This window comes from Vitis vinifera, chromosome 4 (assembly GCF_030704535.1).
Source record: "Vitis vinifera cultivar Pinot Noir 40024 chromosome 4, ASM3070453v1".
NCBI classification, from domain to species: Eukaryota; Viridiplantae; Streptophyta; class Magnoliopsida; order Vitales; family Vitaceae; genus Vitis; species Vitis vinifera.
The window spans coordinates 6,668,288-6,686,183 of record NC_081808.1 but is presented as its reverse complement, the minus strand read 5'-3'; the positions used below and the strand labels follow the sequence as shown (position 1 = coordinate 6,686,183).

Below are 17,896 nucleotides of genomic sequence, written 5' to 3'. Positions count from 1 at the left end.
AACTAGAACAACTAAAATATATTATTCGCAAATATTTTTTTTCTATTTTTAATAAATAAAAAAAGGCTTCTTTGTTTTTTTTTTTTTAATTTTTTATTATCATATATACAAGCCGAAAACAAATAAAATATATACCTTGTTTTTATTTTTTAATAATTTTCTTTTTCAATTTTTGATTATATAGAATCTCCCTAAAACAGGAATAGGCGCGGACAGTGGAAGGGCCGTTAGATGAAAGGCGTTTAAAATTAGAACACAACGCCTGTGTTGTACAGTCGTACACTACCAGTCCACTCCAGTTTGAAAAGTCTCTGGAATTTCCTATTTCATCTCCCACGCCAACACTACTCCACTCCAGTTTGGAAAGTCTTTGCAATTTCCAAATCTAAGGACCAAAATAAAAACCCTAGCTTTCCTCCATTCGCTATCAGATCATCATGCAGTTCCAGTTCAGAGCAGGCGACAAAGGAGCCTCATCCGACGTCCCTCCATCTCCATCCGCTCCGCACTACACTACTCAATCCTTCGTTGGTACCATTCCCCTTCAAAATTACACTCTCCTTCTCCATTCTGCGCTTGATTCTCGTTACTGTATTAATCTTTTCTCGGTGTTCTTTTTTCTTTTCAGGTAACTTGTGGAGCGCCACGGAAGACATGGGATCAGAACGTAGGGTCAGGAAGGAGCTTCTTGCGGCGCCAGCGACCATGCGCCATGATATTGAGGCTGAATTGAGGAGGGAGTTGATGATCGAGAGAGAGTTGGCAATTATAAGAGGCGGTGCTGGATTTTCCTTCTTGTTCGAACAACCGATCACGACTTTGCTTCAGCGATGGGGTTTTGAGGAGGGATTGAAGGTGATGACTCGGGTGCTTCATCGTGTGCTGCTTCCAGGATTCAAGGACTCTGAGATTTTGGCTTTCATGAGTGGTTTAGAAGGTGGCGTCCATGGAAACTCGACAGTTACTAAACCGCTGCCGAATGACGGTGTGCCACCAATGGTAATTACTCGATTTCAAGTCTATTTATTTTCTGCTATTTGTGTAAATGTTACTTGTCCTATCTGGATTATTTTGTTGCATCTAATTTGGTGTGGTGGAATTGGATTTATTGTATATTTAGTGATTGAATCGATTTTCCCACTCAGATTGAGTGATTTTTCAATTTCAAGGTTGTTTGTTTGGTAGTTTTAAATATATCCACAACTTCTTTTCTTTGCCCTTCTCTAAATTCATGCAAATTTGGCAAATCATTCCCTAGTGACAGCCTTTAAAAACCCAATGAATTAGGTGTCGAATCTCATGAAGTGATCTTGGAATGCAGGTGAAGTGCAGATTCAAAGAATGAAAAACGGTTGTAGTGGAAAATTCTTTCTTAGAAAAAACAAGAATTAGTTAAAAACTTCTTAACTACTTGTAATAAACAGTTGAGAAGGTGGATCTTAGGCTCCTTCCTTACCATGGCATGATCCTGGGGAATCCCTAGGGTTCCTTCCTTATCATGAAATAATCCTTGTTATCAATATTTCAACTAAAAGTGTTCACCCATCAATTGGATCCTCTTTATATAATCCTAAGTGAAAAATAGATTGTCTAGTAGGGTAACACCTAGATGGTGTATTTCAAAGATTTTAATATAAGGGTTGGAAATTTTTTATCCAATTAATTCTTTGAGAATGATTTAATCATTAATCCCTATAAGAAATTAGGAATGATCAAAACTCAACCAATACAAAGGAGACTTTTTTACATCGAAATAGAAAACTACGAGATCTAGGACCTCAAATCTAAAATTTACCATACAAGATCAAAGACATGTTCTCCAACATTTGTATCATAATCCATGTTCATGATGCAGCACATCGAGCTCAAGTGAATTTGTCTTTGCCTCTGAAAGGATGTAGGTCTCTTCAACAACCCAAAATTCGCTTAATGAACCTTTGAGGGCTTTTTGGGAATGGTAGAGCAAGTCAGGAATTATTTTTTTTTTAATGAGAGTATTAAACCCTAAAAGATATTTTGGTAGGGTATATATAGGTTTAGAGACATAGAGGATCGGAGAAGAAATTTTCTTAAAAATGTAAATCATGATTTTCCAAAATAAAACCCACCAAAATTTGCCAACCTTTGGAAGGAGTGCTCAAGCAGACTTAACCACTGCTTGAGTGCCTCGAGCGCTTGAATAAGTGTTTGAGTGTTAGCTTTAGCGCACAAGCGCTTGATCACTCCTGCAATTTTTCGAAAATTAATATAACTTATTTTGCTCAATTTTAAAACTCCTGATTTAACCTTTACCATTTAAAAAACTAACTTGCCTTTATCCAAACCTCTTAAACTTACCTATGACATTCTGGTTCAATAACAGAGATTCCAAGTAAGTCTAAGAGGTTTGGGTAAAAGGCATGTTGACTTTTTAAACTATAAGGATTGAATTAGAAGTTTTTAAATTGAGCAAAATTAGTTAAATTAATTTTTGGAAAATTGAAGAAGCTTTCAAGTACTAGCCAAAGCACTTGAGCGTTGAAACTAACGCTTAAGCACTTATTAAGCGCTCAAAGTGCTCAAGCGATAGTTAAATTCGCTCAAACACTTGTTCTGAAGGTTGCCAAATTTTGGCAGATTTTGTTTTGGAAAATCACAATTTTTTTATTTGAGAAAATTTCCTCTCTGATCCTCTAGGTCTCTAAACCTATATATATATACCCTACCAAAATGCGATTTAGGGTTTGATGCTCTCATTAAAAAAAAAAAAACTCTAACTTGCTCTACCATTCCCAAAAATCTCTCAAAGGTTTGTTAACAAATTATGGGTTGTTAAAGAGGCTTGCATTCTCTCAGAGGTTGAAGTGAATTCATTGGAGCACTCAAGATGTTGCGTTGTAGACGTGAATCATAATATAAGGTGTTGGAGAATAAGTCTTAGGTAGCATCTGTTAGGTAAAACCATGTATTTCAATTTCGTATAGTGATTTTAGATTTGACGTTTTAGACCCCGTGATTTTTTATCTCCATAGTTAGTGTGAGGGTTTTCCACATAAAAAAAACCTCATGTCTCTTTTGTGTTGGTTGGATTTTGATCATTTGCAATTTCTTATAAGGGATAATTGTTATAAAAAGGATTAAATTATTCTCAAAGAATTAATTGGATAAAAAATTTTCAACCCTTATATTAAAATATTTGAAGTACACTCATTCATCCCCCTTTGGGTGTTATCTTATTAGACAATCCATTTTTCAATTGGTATCAGAGTAGGCCTTTTGATAAAAATCTATTTTTTCTAGATCCTACTAATCTAGTATGGAACAACCAAAGGTGAGTTCTTCCATTAATAACCCACCATATTTTAATAGGAATAACTATCCTTATTGGAAGGCCCAGATGATTTTTTTTCCTAAAAACGAAAGGTAAAAGTGTCTGAAATGTAGTGGAATTTGGATGGGGACCCCCATTAAAATTAGATGTTTCTAGAAGATTGACTAGGGAACTCAAACCCAAGCAAGGGTGGGATAAATTGGATAATGAGGGTAGTGAGGCAAATTCTTAGGCCTTGTATAACATGTTTAATGGGTTGAGTCCTAACGGGTTTCGCAAGATAACCACTTGCAAACATGCTAAAAAGGCCTGAGACATCCTTAAGTAACCCATGAAGGTACTTCAGCAGTGAAGTTATCTAAAATTCAAATGCTTACCTCCAAATTTGAGAATATAAGAATACAAGAAGATCAGACTTTCTTTACATTCTATTTTGAGCTTGGTGATATTGTAAATTCTTCTTTTAACCTAGAAAAGAGAATCCATGAGTCTAGAATTGTTAGAAAGATTTTGAGATCCCTTCTTGAAAGGTTTAAATCTAAGTTAAACTGCCATAGAGGAAAGCAAGGACGTCAATTCTATGAGAGTCGATGAACTTGTTGGCTTTCAACAAACCTATGAGATGACTCTTCCTGACTCTCAGAAGCCTAAAGAGTTTGCTTTTTTAAGGCTTCCAAGAGTGAAGAAAAAAAAAATTAATTATGAAAAAATAGGAAAAAATGAACTTGCTCATATTACTAAACAAGTCAAAGAAGCCATGAAATTTTATAGAAGAGCAAATAGGAAGCAAGATTCAGGAAAGAGCAAAAAATCTAAAAAGATTTAAAAAAAATAAAATAAAATAAAAGAAGGGATTTTCTAAAGGGAAAAATATCAAATGCTTTAATTGTGATAGATTGGGAGTTGTTTTTTTTTTTTTTACTGTCCTAGTCCCAAGAACATTAAAATACAAACTACTTGAAGTGATGCAGACTCCAACGAGAGTAATTCCACAACTTGAGAGGACATCAAGTATGATCAAATTGATTTTCTTGCATTTGTTGCTTCCATAGATTCTATGCATGATTCGAAGAGCGATGTGAATTTAATGATGAAGAGAATACATACTTTCTTGAAAATATGATTCAAAAGTATCAATGTTTGATTTAAAAATTCATGAAAGTCAATACTATCGTTGATTCACAAAAATTTGAAATTGATATGCTAAATGAAGAAAAGATACCTTGAGAAAAACAAGATTCTAACTTGAGAAACTGAATGACAAAGAACATATTTTTCTTCCAATAATGAGGCTGCCTTTCATCATGAGACTAAAGCTTTGAATGATATTGCTGATAAATGTAAGTCCCATAAAGATGAGAGAGGCTTAGGCTACACTAACAAAATTGAGACTTCCACTAGTGGAGGCACAGTTTTTGTTAAGGCTAAAGAGGAAACTCCTAATCATGTAGCCTCTTCTAGCACTTCTCCCTTATGCACTTATTATAAGAAGTCTGGACACACTCAGAGTAGATGTCATAGCAAACTCTTTGAGAGGTATGAGTCTCAGTTGAATAGGCTAGTAGATGAGTTTGACTTTCTAAAGAATAAAATTTCTGCATACTAAGAAAAGAAAGGAAAATAGCCCTAAGCCTAAGACTAAGAAAAACTCCTCTAATTCTTCACTAAGGTTAAACAAATTTAGGTTAGAAAGGATAGACTTAATTGCAATGTTGTCTTTACTGCCCTTAGAGCTAGAGCCCATAGTGAGTGGTACTTTGATTGTGGATGCTCTAGGCATATGACGGGTGATAAGTCCTTTTTCACCTCTTTTGAGGATTTTAATGGGGGTAATGTCACTTTCGATGATGGTAGTATCGTCTATGTGAGAAGAAAGGGTAGTGTTTCTATTCCTAGATACCCTGATATAGATGAAATCCTCTTTGTTGATGGACTAAAGGCTAATCTTATAAGCATTAGTCAAATTTGTGACAATGAGTTTAGTGATTCTCTCAAAATAAGTGTGAAGTGTTAAAGGATGAAGAAATCACCTTCATTGGGCATAGAATCGTGGATAATTGCTATGCAATTTTATTTTTTTTTTCCTTTTTTAATCCCCAGTGGGATTTGAACCTGGAACCTCCCATAAACCCACCCTAGCCCTTTACCACATCCAATTAATTCCTAATCTAGTTCCTCTCTAGTTTGTAGTATGACTAAATATGGTGTTACCGTGGCATAGGAGATTAGGACACATTAACCATAGGAACCTTATGCACTTAGCAAATAAAGATCTTGTTAGAGGAATCCCCGAGTTAAGTGGTCAACCCAATACCCTTTGTGGTAAGTGTATGAAGGGTAAGTAAGTTAGAGTGTCTCATAAGAAAATTCAAGGGGATAACACATCTAGACCTTTAGATCTTCTTCACATGGACCTTATGTGTCCTATGAGAACCAAAAGCAAAGCTGGAAAGAAAAATGTCTTGGTGGTTGATGATTTCTCTAGATATTCATTTGTATCCTTTTTAAGAGATCAACTCGAGATTATTAATCACTTGACGACTCTTTTCACTAGGATTCAAATAAAGAAAGGGCATCCCATTATTAAGATTAGGAGTGATAGGGGAAGAGAGTTCGATAATGTGGATATCGATAATTTCCCTAGGTTTCCCCATCCTTGAGAATATAGTATTCACCGCCAAAGTTTCTAAAATATTTCAGGTTAGATTTCTTTCCTAACCATAACTCATGGGAAGTTTTATTCGTCTCTGGCCTAAGGAAAACTCTACTAGAAGTGTAACAAGTAATGTTAATGGCTTCAACCCAAAAATAAATAGGAGTGTCATGCATATGAAGCATTACTTGGGCCACTTCTTGAAAAACATAGTTCTTCATTTCAACCACTCCATTTTTGTTAAGAAGTTTTAAGGGATGAAAATTCATGCTTAGTCCCTTTTGATTTATAAAAGTGATCAATTTCAATATTATCAAACTCTTTGCCCCTTATCACTCTTAATCCTCACAATGGGATGCCCTTTTCTACTTGAATTATAGTGCAAAGAGTCTTCAATTTCTCAATAGTTTAAGATTCTTCTCTCAAAAAGGGTACAAAACAATACCTAGAGAAATGATCAACTACCATAAGAACATACTTCCTCCCACCTTTGCTTTCAATGCGCATGGGACCCATAAGGTCCATGTGGAGAAGATCTAAAGGCCTAGACGTGTTATCTCCCTGAATCTTTTTATGTGCCCCTTTGACGTGCTTACCCTTCATGCACTCACCACAAATAGACTTAGGTTGCCCACTTAACTTAAGGATGCCTCTTAGTAGGTCCTTATTATCTATGTGAGCAGGATCCCTATAATTAATATGGCCTAACCTCTTATGCCATAGCTCGGTGACATCAAGCTTGGCCCTACTACATACTAGAGAGGTTTTAGAACTAGGATTTGATTGTATCATAATTATACACAATTCTATGCCCGGTGAAGGTGACTTCTCCATTTTTGTTAAACACTCCACACAAATTTTAGGAGAATTTAACACTAAAGTCAATATCATAAGTTTGACTAATGCTTATAAGATTAATCTTTAGTCCATCAATAATGAGGATTTCATCTAAATCAAGGCATCTAGGGGTAGAAACTCTACCCCTACCTCTCACATGGGTAACACTACTATCACCAAAGGTGACATTACCTCCATTGAAATCTTCAACAGAGGTGAAGAATGACTTGTCACCCGTCATATGCCTAGAGCACCTGCTATTAAAACACCACTCACTAAGGGCTCTAGCTCTAAGGGTCATAAAGACAATAATGCACTTAGGCCTATCCTTCCTCAACCACACTTGTTTCACTTTAGATGGTTAACTAGAGGAACTTTTCTTCTTTCTTTTCTTAATGTGTAGAATTTTATTTTTTAGGAAATCAAACTCATCCCTTAGCCTATTCAATTGAGACTTATACCTTTCAAAGAATCTACTATGATATCCACTTTGAGTGTGTATATACTTCTTACAATAAGTGCATAGGGGAGAAATGCTAGATGAGGCTACATGGTTAGGAGTTTCTTCCCTACCTTTAACAAAGATTGTCTCCACTAGTGGGAGTATCAGTTTTGTTAATGTAATGTAAGCCTCTCTTATCTCCATGGGACTTGCATTTATCAAAAATATCTCTCAATACTTTAGTCCTAGGGATGAAAAACTTCATAATTGGAAGAAAGAAAGGTTTGGCATTCAATTTCTCGAGTTAGAGCATCGTTTCTCTCAAGGAGAGATTGATACTTAGTCTTAAGAAACCAAATTTTTTCAACATGATTTATTTTCTCTTCACATAGCATATCAATCTTAGATTTTTGTGAATCAACTACAAAATTGGCTTTCAAGAACTTTTTAATCAAGCATTGATACTCAAGAGCAATATGTTCAAGAAATTCAACATTCTATTGATTATTAAATTCACATTCACTATCCGAATCATGCACAAAATCAATAGATGCAACAAAGGTAACATAATCAGTTTGATCATACCAAGTGTCCTCTAAAGCTATGGAATCACTCTCGTTGGAGTCTATGTCACTCCAAGTAGCCTGTATAGATTTTGTAATATCCTTGGAACCAAGACAATCAAAAGAAACATGTCCCAAACCACCACAATTAAAATATTCAACATTTTTCCCTTTGGAGAATCCCTTGCCTTTTTCTTTAACAGACTTTTCAAAATGTTTTCCTTTTCCTGATTCTTGTTTCCTATTAGTCCTTCTATGAAATTTCAAAGCTTCTTTTACACATTTTGCCATATGGTCGAGTTCTTCTCATCCTACTTTTTCAAAACTTTTAAGACTCTTTTTCCTCATTCTTAGAAGCCTTGAAAGATGATTCTTTAGGCTTCTGAGAGTTTGTAAAGGTCATCTCATAAGTTTGAAGAGAACCAACAAGTTCATCAACTCTCATAGAGTCGACGTCCCTACTTTCCTCTATTGCATTAACCTTAGGTCTAAACCTCTTAGAAAGCGATCTTAAAATTTTTCTAACGATCTTAGACTCAGTGATCCCTTCTCCTAGGTTAAAGGATGAATTTACCATATCACTAAGCTCATAGTAGAATGTAGAGAAGGTTTAATCCTCTTGCATTCTTATGCTCTCAAATTTAGATGTGGGCATTTGGATTTTAGACAACTTCACAGCTGAAATGCCTTCATGAGTTTACTTCGAGGATGTCCCAGGCCTTTTAGCATGCTTGTAGGTGGCTACCCTGCAAACCTCGTCAAGACTCACCCTATTAAATATGTTATACAAGGCCCGAGCATTAGCCTCACTACCTTCATTATCCAATTTATCCCACTCTTGCTTAGGTTTGAGTTCCCCAGTAGATCTTCTAGAAACATCTAATTTCAGTGAGGGTCCCCATCCAAACTCCACCGAATTCCTAATTTTTTCACCTTACATTTTTAGAAAAAAATTCATTCAAGCCTTCCAACGGGGATAGTTACTCCCATCAAAATATGGTGGATTATTAATGGAAGCACCCACCTTTGGTTGTTCCATACTGGATTAGTAAGATCGAGAAAAAAATCATATTTTTATTTAAAGGTTTGCTCTAATACCAATTGAAAACCTAATGTCCAACAAGGTAATGCCTAGAGGGGGGATGAATGGGTGATCTTTTAAAGATTTTAAAATAAGGGTTGAGAATTTTAATCCAATTTAAACTTGTGAAAGGGATTTAAACCTTTTTAACTAAATTGAACCCTAATAGATTAAAGAGATCAATGAAAAAATCAATTACACACAAGAGACAACGATTTTTACATGGAAAACCTCCACACTGACTGTGAAGATAAAAAAACCATAAGATCCAAAACCTTAGATCAAACATCAATTATTTGAAATCAAGATACACAAATCCTAACGACTTACTCTCCAGTACTCATATCATGATCCACATCTGCAACCCAACACCTCAAATGCTCCAATGGATTTGTCTCAACCTCCGAGGGGATGCAAGTCCTTCAATAACCCAGAATTCGAATGTACAAATTATTGAGAGTTTCTTTAGAATGATCGAGCAAGTTAGGGTTTTTCTCACAAAAGCATCCAACCCTAAAACAAGTTTAGGAAGGGTATATATAGGTCCGGAGACCTAGAGGATTGGAAATGGATTTTTCCATAAAAAGTAAATTGTTATTTCCAAAAAAGAGAACTGCAGAATATGGCAGAATCAAAACGAGCGCTCGAGCAAACTTAAACACTGTTCAATTATTTAAGCGCTTGAGCGGTGGCTTTAGCACTAGCATTTTGGCCAATGCTTGAGCATTCCCGTTAAGCCAAAAACATTTTTTAACAAGTTTTAGCTCAAAATTAGGAACCTGACCCAATCCAACCCCTTTTCAAACCTAATTTGCCATGTAGACAAACCTTTTTAAACTTACCTGTGACAATTCAATTGAATAAATGGCAACCTTGAGTCTTCAATGGAGAGTAAGCCATTATCTGAAAAGGTTCCTATGTTGGAATGAAAAAGGATAAAATTGCCAACAAAATTTGCTTGTGCATGTAATTTTTATAATGAAGTTGTGATTATTAGCTCTATCGCCATTGACAAGAATAGGATGCTATCAATCATGATTCTTTTTGGGATTCAATAGGTGAATTCTCTAAGCCTCATTTCTTTTGGTAGGATACTCATGACTTATTGGTTAAAACTCTGTATGATTTGGCACTTCATATTTGATTTGCAAATGAATCCTTTCCTTGATTTTCTAGTTTGTTGTAAAACTTTTTATTAGTTTCATATCATTTTCTCTCCAACATTACTTAGAAATGTCTAATTAGTGAATGACTTAGCAAATTCATGGGGTATGTAGACTATTAACTTGTTATGTTTACACACACATCTAACAATCACCTTGGCACTCTTTAGGTCTGTCATGCAGACACATTTGTCAGCCTCTATAATAGTATCCTTTATTATGAAAATGAATAAGTGGTAATACTCAAAGAATGGTCTCAATGAAGTAACATACAGAATTTTGAGTTATGAATATGTTGCTCTTTTTCTTTGTTGGACACTCCTATCAGTCACCTATGAAAGCAGGGGTGTTGGATGCATTCATTACTCATGCACTCAGTCATGTTTAATACAAGTACTACACACATTTCCCAGGTAACTGAAATATTGCTCATGAGTCCCTAAATGTTGATCTAGCTTTGTTATCAATAAGTATGTGCTACAAAGATCACTTACCTCTTATGAGTATTGCAAATGATTATCGACTTTTTTACAATACTTGAGACTCCTGTACCAAAAAACTGTTATACCCATGGTTTCTTTTAAATTATTCCTGAGGCTGAGGTTGTTTGAATTAGTGAAGTGTCTAATATGTTCTACAATTATTAAGTATTCAACGTCATATTTGTAGAAAAAAAAAGGTAAATGATGCTGCAGTAAATTCCCATGGGAAGTCGATATTTAAAAAACCTCTGAAGTGGTCAATTATGTATATGTGTTTGCCTTTTGGCACATTGGTCAATGAGATTTACATTTGGTAACTGAGTGTGCTCTCATATGAGTATGTTGCTAACAGGGAAAAGCCAGGCCTTTAAGCTGGCATTAGGGGCCCAACTATGCAACAGGCATCTTCTTGCCTAGATGATGCTTCAACTGCTATAAATCCATCCTGAGGATTATTCATTTTGTTTTTTAACAGAGCTTCATTATATTAAAGTGAATATTCTTGTAGATTTTCATGCAATAAGGAGAAAGTAGGTAGAAGGAATTCAATTTGGGGGAAAAGAAAAATATTGATTGTTGTCTATTAGTGACTGTTCCTACAAATCATTAGCATGTTGGATTTTTCCTTATTTTTTTATTGTAGTTGTTTTTGTCATTAATCTTAATAAGCAGGACTATCCAAAGATGTAGTCTTTATCCATGTTACAGACTGACACTCGAGCATACAAAAATTGTTCACATGGTAAATGCATTTTGTACACTGAGATGTGTGTAGCAATTCTGTAGCTAATTTATGCATGAGAATGGGAGTGTGATAGGCTAATCTTTGCTTGCTGCATTTTCCTTCTTTTAAGACCCAATACATATGCTTTCTACTCTAGTTTTGAGCAAGAAGTGGCTTTGGGAATTTAAGTGGGGTTGACATGTTATTATTATTTCAATGCAGGCCATGCCTGTTGGGATAAAGAGGAAGGCAGAAGTAGCCGGTGGTGATCAGGCATCTTCATCTAGCAAAAAGAAGAAAACAGAAAATAAATGGACCTGCCCACTCTGTCAAGTGAGTGCTACTTGTGAACGAGGTTTGCAAGATCACTTCCGGGGAAAGAAGCATGAGGCCAAGGAGGCATCACTTAAAAAAAGTGAAGAAATGAGCCAAAAGATTTGCAGACCTGATCCATTTCCCGATGGAGATGAGGGCAAATCACAGGTGAGAGAAAAGCAGAAGGATAAAAAATTTTGGTGCCCAATTTGTGAGATTAGCACCAATGACCAGGCGTTGATGGAAATGCATTGGAATGGAAAGAAGCACATGGCAAAACTCAGGAAAAAATCTGGAACTCTCATGGCCATATCCTCCCCTGATGATGCCCAACACATTGGAAAAACAACAGCCACAGGGGAAGATGCTTCACCAAGTAATGCTGCAAGGACAGAGGAAATGGAAGCCCAAGAGGATATGTGCAAAGGAGACGAGTTTCTACTGAACATAAGGCAGACAAATCTAAAATTCTGGTGCCAAACCTGTAAGATTGGAACCACTAGTGAAGACTTGATGAAAAAGCATCAAAATGGAAAGAAGCACATGGCGAAACTCAAGAAAAATTCTGGAACTCTCATGGCCATATCCTCCTTGCCTGATGATGCCCAAGAAGTTGGAGAAACAACAGCCACAGAGGAGGATGCTTCACCAAGTAATGCTGAAGGGAATGAGGAAATAGAAGCCCAAGAGGATATGACCGAAGAACAAGACAAGTTGCTAGTGAACAAAAAGCAGACAAATCTAAAATTCTGGTGTGAAACTTGTAAGATTGGAACCACCAGTGAAGACTTAATGAAAGAACATCAGAATGGAAAGAAGCACATGACCCTGCTAAGGAAAAATGGTGGAGCTCTCATCACCATATCCATCTTACCAGATAATGTTGAAAATGATGGAGAAACAACAACCAAGAAGAAAATGAATGATTCAACGGCCAATGCAGACAAAAACAAGGAAACAGAAGTAGATGATGAAATTAAAATGGAAGCAGGATGGCAACAATGAAAACTGCTCTGTAGAATGGGGTAAACAACATCAGCTTACTGGATTATTCAAGTAGGGGCAAGAGCACTGGATTGTAAATTATAACTGCTTCCTCAGGTATCTCTCCTTTGGACCATTAGGTAGGTAAAAAGATGCAAGAAATTTATTAGTATTCTCTTCTAGTGATAGGCTCAAAGTAACAATTTTTCCAGATTTGACTGAACATAACTCTCAAATCAACTCTTTCCATTCTATTAGCTCTCACTCAGGATTATCTACTCAGGGGTTTGTTTTGAAACGCAACTTGGAGTGTAAATCTTTTGCAAGTTGCAGAAGCAGAAAGGGAACATTTAAAAATCATGGTTATGTTTGGTTCTTTAAAATTTGAGGGAAAGAGGAAAAGGATAAAGAAAAATGAAGAAAAATAAAAAATAGGTTTGAACTCAATAAATTATTTTTATATGTTTCTTTAAACTCGATTTACTTATTTTCCTTATTAAATAATTTTAAAATATATAATTTTTTGATCAATTTTAGAGAGAGAGAAAGAGAATAGATTTACAATTATTATCAAATAATTTTCCTCTCAAGAATATTTTTTTTTTTTTAGAGAAAGAGTGCGTGAGTTTGTGTTTGGTAAATCAACTTAATGATGTAATTTAAGTCATTAAATTGATTAACATAAATATGTTAATGGTAACTTATTTTTAAATATCTTTTATCACATTTACCTATATTTTACAACTATAACTCTTGATTGGCAACTCATTTTTTATGGTAAATATTTGTTTAGTTATCTTAGGTATTAATAATACTTTAAATATTAATGTTGAACAAATAAATTTATTACTTAAAATTAATGAAAATATAAATATTCATTAAAATTAATAAGGTAAATTTGTCATTATGATGATTTAAAATAAATTTAAATTTATTAAATAGTATTAATATTTAAAATAAAAATAAATAATAACTTTGAAGTCAATAATTTAACTGAAAATCATTTATTAAACAATAAATATTAAATTTTATCAAACACTTTAAATGAGTGTGAGGTACGAGGAAAAAGCTAAAGAATGATCAATTGATCTTTATTCAAAATCGATGAATCTAAGTCCCAAACACAATCGATCAATGCGTTTCATCAAACCTTAATTTAATGAAGGCGACTAATAAAAAAATTAGTAAAGGATTTAGTCAAACATGAAAGGCGCAATAAAATTTAAAAAAAAAACGAAAAGTTTAGGAGCTGTTTGATAATATTTTTTTTTAAATAGTTTTAAAAAACAATTTTTAAAAATTGTTTCTAATATTTTGTAAAACAAAAGTCTATTTGAAAACTTAAAATGTTTTTAACCTGTTTTTAAATATGTTTTAAAAATAATTTTTATATCTAATATTTTATTTTTAATCATTCTACATATTTGTATAATTATTTTTTAAAATAATTTTTAGAAAACAATTAAAAAATATTTTCTGAAAACAGTTTTTATTATAAAACGTGTTTTTCTAGTTTTTTATTTGAAAATAAAAAACTATTTTTAAAATCAGTTACTAAAGAGACCTTAGTACCCATTTGGATACACCTCTTATTTTTTATTTTTAAAATAAAAAAAATTAAAATTAAAAAATGAGTAGAAACTTACTTGTGACCTCAACTTTTTTACTTCCTCAAATTTTATTTATGAAAGTGATTTTTAAAGATTTAAGAAAAAATTATTTTTATATAAAAGTTTCAAAAGTGTATCCAAACCATGTAGATAGCGTTGAAAGAGTTTTGATCCTTACTTTTAGATAAAAAATTCCTATTTTATGTTTTTAAAATTAAAAAAAAATAGTAATACCTTTTACATTGAAAAAATAATGGTTTTGAAATATGTATAAAAAAATTGAGATATCTGGTAATGAGAGCATAAGGTTAAATTTCAAAGGTATTTATGAACTTTGAATAAAGATTATACTTGTAGATCTTAAGGTTAAATTTCAAAAACCCATGATATCGTATTGTGATAATACAATTGCCACTAACATAATTTATAACCTGATTGAACTAAACATGTGAAGGTTAACAGAAGTTTAATAAATTTTACAAATGAAAAGTTGGATTGGTAGTCAAGTGTGCATGCACTACTAATCAGTCGGTCGAAGGACTTCCAAGGTTATCATTCAAACAAACTAGCTTGAACGGAGTGTTGCAAGAATCAGGATTGAATTGTTGAGCATGTTGTATATTTTCCATAGCTAGGTGTTATATGGTTGTATAATAATATTTTACATAAATCCTGAAATCTTGCAAGGATCAATTTATTTCTTTGTTCCCTTATATAGCTTTGTACAAATACCTTAGAATTATTTTCTCTCTAACTTAAACAAACATACTCCTAAAGAAGAGGTTGCAGATGCGCTTACAATGAAGCAAGATGACAGTGATTCTATCCCCTTTCAAATCAAATAGAAATGCTTGGCCATCAGTGCCCCTTGGTGCAGTGAGTATCTTCTTCATAGGCATTCCTTTTTCTTTGCAATCTCAAATTCTGGCCATAGCTCACCTTCGAAGCCAATCTCTAAAGCGTTCCCTAATTCTCCCTCTTACTAAGCCAATATTTCCTCTATTCATCACATTCATAGGAAAATTAATACACACACATGCATATATATAGTGATGAGCCCAGAAACATTAACATGTAAGATATAATTCCTATGATTTGGTTAATGGGTGTTCCACATTTTCATGTGTACTGATTTATCAGATACTCCCTTTCCAGTTTGCACTGAAAAAGGAAAGGAATAAAAAAAATACAAAGAAAAAAAAATCTCAATCATAATCATCTATTGCAATGCCAATGAAGGACTAATCCAAGGGAAATTTAGACCTTCAAAGCCACTGGATCTTGCCATGAGATTTTCTTCTTCCCCTTTTTGTCATTGATCAAGCAATTCTTAGGCTTCCCCCTGACTCTCGGTGGCTCCAAAACAGCTTCTTCTCCCATTCTCTCACCACCCTGTAATGGTAGAACACAAATCAAGTGATTAATACAGTTCCATTTAACTCCATATAAAACAACCATGTTGCAAAAAAATTCCAAGTTCCAAGTCCAAATTCATTCCAAATCGTGGATATTCTCCGCCCTTAAAGAGAAATAGACTTTATTTTTTACGATTTTGAGCCTATATCCAAATTCATTCCTATTGAATATACTGAAACCATAAACAACAAATTCAAATTCATATTAAACACAGAAAGTTCTAAATTCAAATTCAATTTACCAAAATCAGGCCTGCAGGAGGTGGTGGCCTTTTCAGAACAGCTCCATTGGCACTAGGATTCCTTGTCTTTGCAATCTTTTTGCTCTTTACATCAACTCCATTGACATGAGGGTTCTTCTGCTTTGGAAGCTTTTTGCTTTGAATGTCTGGATTTTGCAGTGGCTCTGGTTTGGGTGGTGGAGATTGGATTTTTGATAGATACCTATACCTTCCTCTCAAGAATCTGAAATTCAGAGTAAACAAACAGTCTCCAATTCGTAAATTTTCTATGAACCACTGTTCGATTTCAAAGTAGCTTTTCTTTTGCTTTCTAACATATCAAATAAAGGCAACTTTCTAGCTCATTTTTTTGTCTTCTCTAAATTTTCTCAGTAACCAAACAAAGCAATACAGAAAATAAACCGATTACATTCAAATTTAAGATCCAGAAAAAAGACATTACCGAACTTCAGCCAAAAGGGTTTCTCTCTTCTGATTTGCTGCCAGTAGTTTCCTCTTCTTTGCCACAAATTCCTATAAGAAGATTGGCATAAAACCCAATTGAAGACCAATGGAGGATGATCAAATTAATCAAAACCTCATCAAATATCAAAAACCTTATATTCTTTTTATTGGTCGTGAGAAAGTAGGAAAAATACAGAAAAATAAAGTATAATTTTGAATTTCAAAACGTAAACGGAATTCCATTTTCTAGTTTCATTTTTTTCCCAAGTTTTCTCACCAGCCAAACAGAAGGTAATTTTCTGAGTTTTTTTGTCAGAAAACCTTTAACTACTATAAAATCAATACATGCCAAGGGCATAAAATCAAATCAAAGAAAGATTAGCTAAATGGGGTTTCACAGAAACATTAAACAAAAAAAAAAAAAACAATCCAAGAAAAAATCAACAAACACGAAATTCGAAACCCTAGATCTTCGATTAAAAGAGAAGAAAAGCAAACCCACAAAAAAAAATAAATAAATAAAAGCCCTCACCTTTTGTAATTCCAAGTAATCCTGCAATAGACTTTGATGTTTGAACCCAACCCTAATTTCATCGCCAAGAGCACGAGATTGCCGAGAAGCCAAAGGAACCCTCTTCATCTTCTTCCTCAAACTTGCATCCCCAATAACAGAAAACCCAGATTAAGCCCAGAAAACGGAGACCCAGATCAAATATAGGAACAGAAAGACGAGAGAGAGAGTGGGTGAGAATCCATTAAACCCACAAACAAAACTTGGAAATAAAGCAAAGAAGAAACAACCGCAAACCCAATACGTGGATAAGGATTGGGATTGAAGAGAGAGGGAGAGAGAACAAAAGGGGGATGTAATTATAGAGAGAGAAAGTAGAAGGAGCGAGGGTCGCGTCTGTGTATGTAGTTTTTGTTTCTGAAAGACATGGAGAAAGTGAGAAGCCCAAAAGGCCCATAAAGATTGGGAGGAGAGTAGTGAAGAAGAAGGGGTATTTGTGGGAAGATGCGGTGTAGAATAGCAGTGGTTGGAGGACATTTGAAGACACATATCTTTCCTTCTCTCCTATCTTTCCATCTTTCCTTTTTTTTGTTTTTCTCCTCTATTCTACATAAATTTTGGTCCAGCTGGGCCATTTTAGAGAGAGAAAAAATAAACCCAAGGGAGAGAGAGAGAGAAGGTTGTGTTGTTTCTTTGTTTCTTCTTGGAGGGGTTGGTTGTTGATTTGGTTCTAGAGAGAGAAAGTCTTCTCATAGAGATAGAGAGAGAAAGAGAGGTTGTGCAGAATCAGCAGGAGATAAATGGCTACTGTTTGTTGAGGACTTTGCAGCTTGTTCCTATGAACCCTTATAGTCATGGTGGTCTTTTACTTAAATGACCAAAATGCCCTCCTCATTTATCACAAATTACCATAATATCCTTCTATTTTTATTTATTTTTTATTGTCATATTTTCATTTTATTTGTATATATTTTTGTAATTTTCATATTTTTATCTCCCATGATTCATGGGTTATCGATTTCTTTCTCTTTTTTTCAAAAATATTTTACATTTTAAACCAATAGTTTTTCCTTTTTATATTTTTTTTTCTTTTTTTATTTAAGACAATAATTAATGATAA

At 34.2% G+C, this 17,896-nt stretch overlaps 2 protein-coding genes across 2 annotated transcripts; one reads left to right on the top strand and one right to left on the bottom strand.

The window, feature by feature from the left end:
- Nucleotides 1-248: 248 nt before the first annotated feature.
- LOC104879036 (UBP1-associated proteins 1C) lies at nucleotides 249-12,896 on the top strand. Its single transcript, XM_010650455.3, has 3 exons — nucleotides 249-531; nucleotides 629-999; nucleotides 11,478-12,896. Exons 1-3 carry the CDS (start codon nucleotides 438-440, stop codon nucleotides 12,573-12,575), a joined length of 1,563 nt encoding a protein of 520 aa, XP_010648757.1. The 5' UTR covers nucleotides 249-437; the 3' UTR covers nucleotides 12,576-12,896.
- Nucleotides 12,897-15,231: 2,335 nt separating this feature from the next.
- Nucleotides 15,232-17,602, bottom strand: LOC100266275 (uncharacterized). Its single transcript, XM_002285510.4, has 4 exons — nucleotides 16,798-17,602; nucleotides 16,264-16,334; nucleotides 15,822-16,044; nucleotides 15,232-15,556 (listed from the first exon to the last, which is right to left on the bottom strand). The coding sequence occupies exons 1-4, from the start codon at nucleotides 16,903-16,905 to the stop codon at nucleotides 15,422-15,424; spliced, it is 537 nt and encodes a 178-aa protein (XP_002285546.1). The 5' UTR covers nucleotides 16,906-17,602; the 3' UTR covers nucleotides 15,232-15,421.
- Nucleotides 17,603-17,896: the final 294 nt, after the last annotated feature.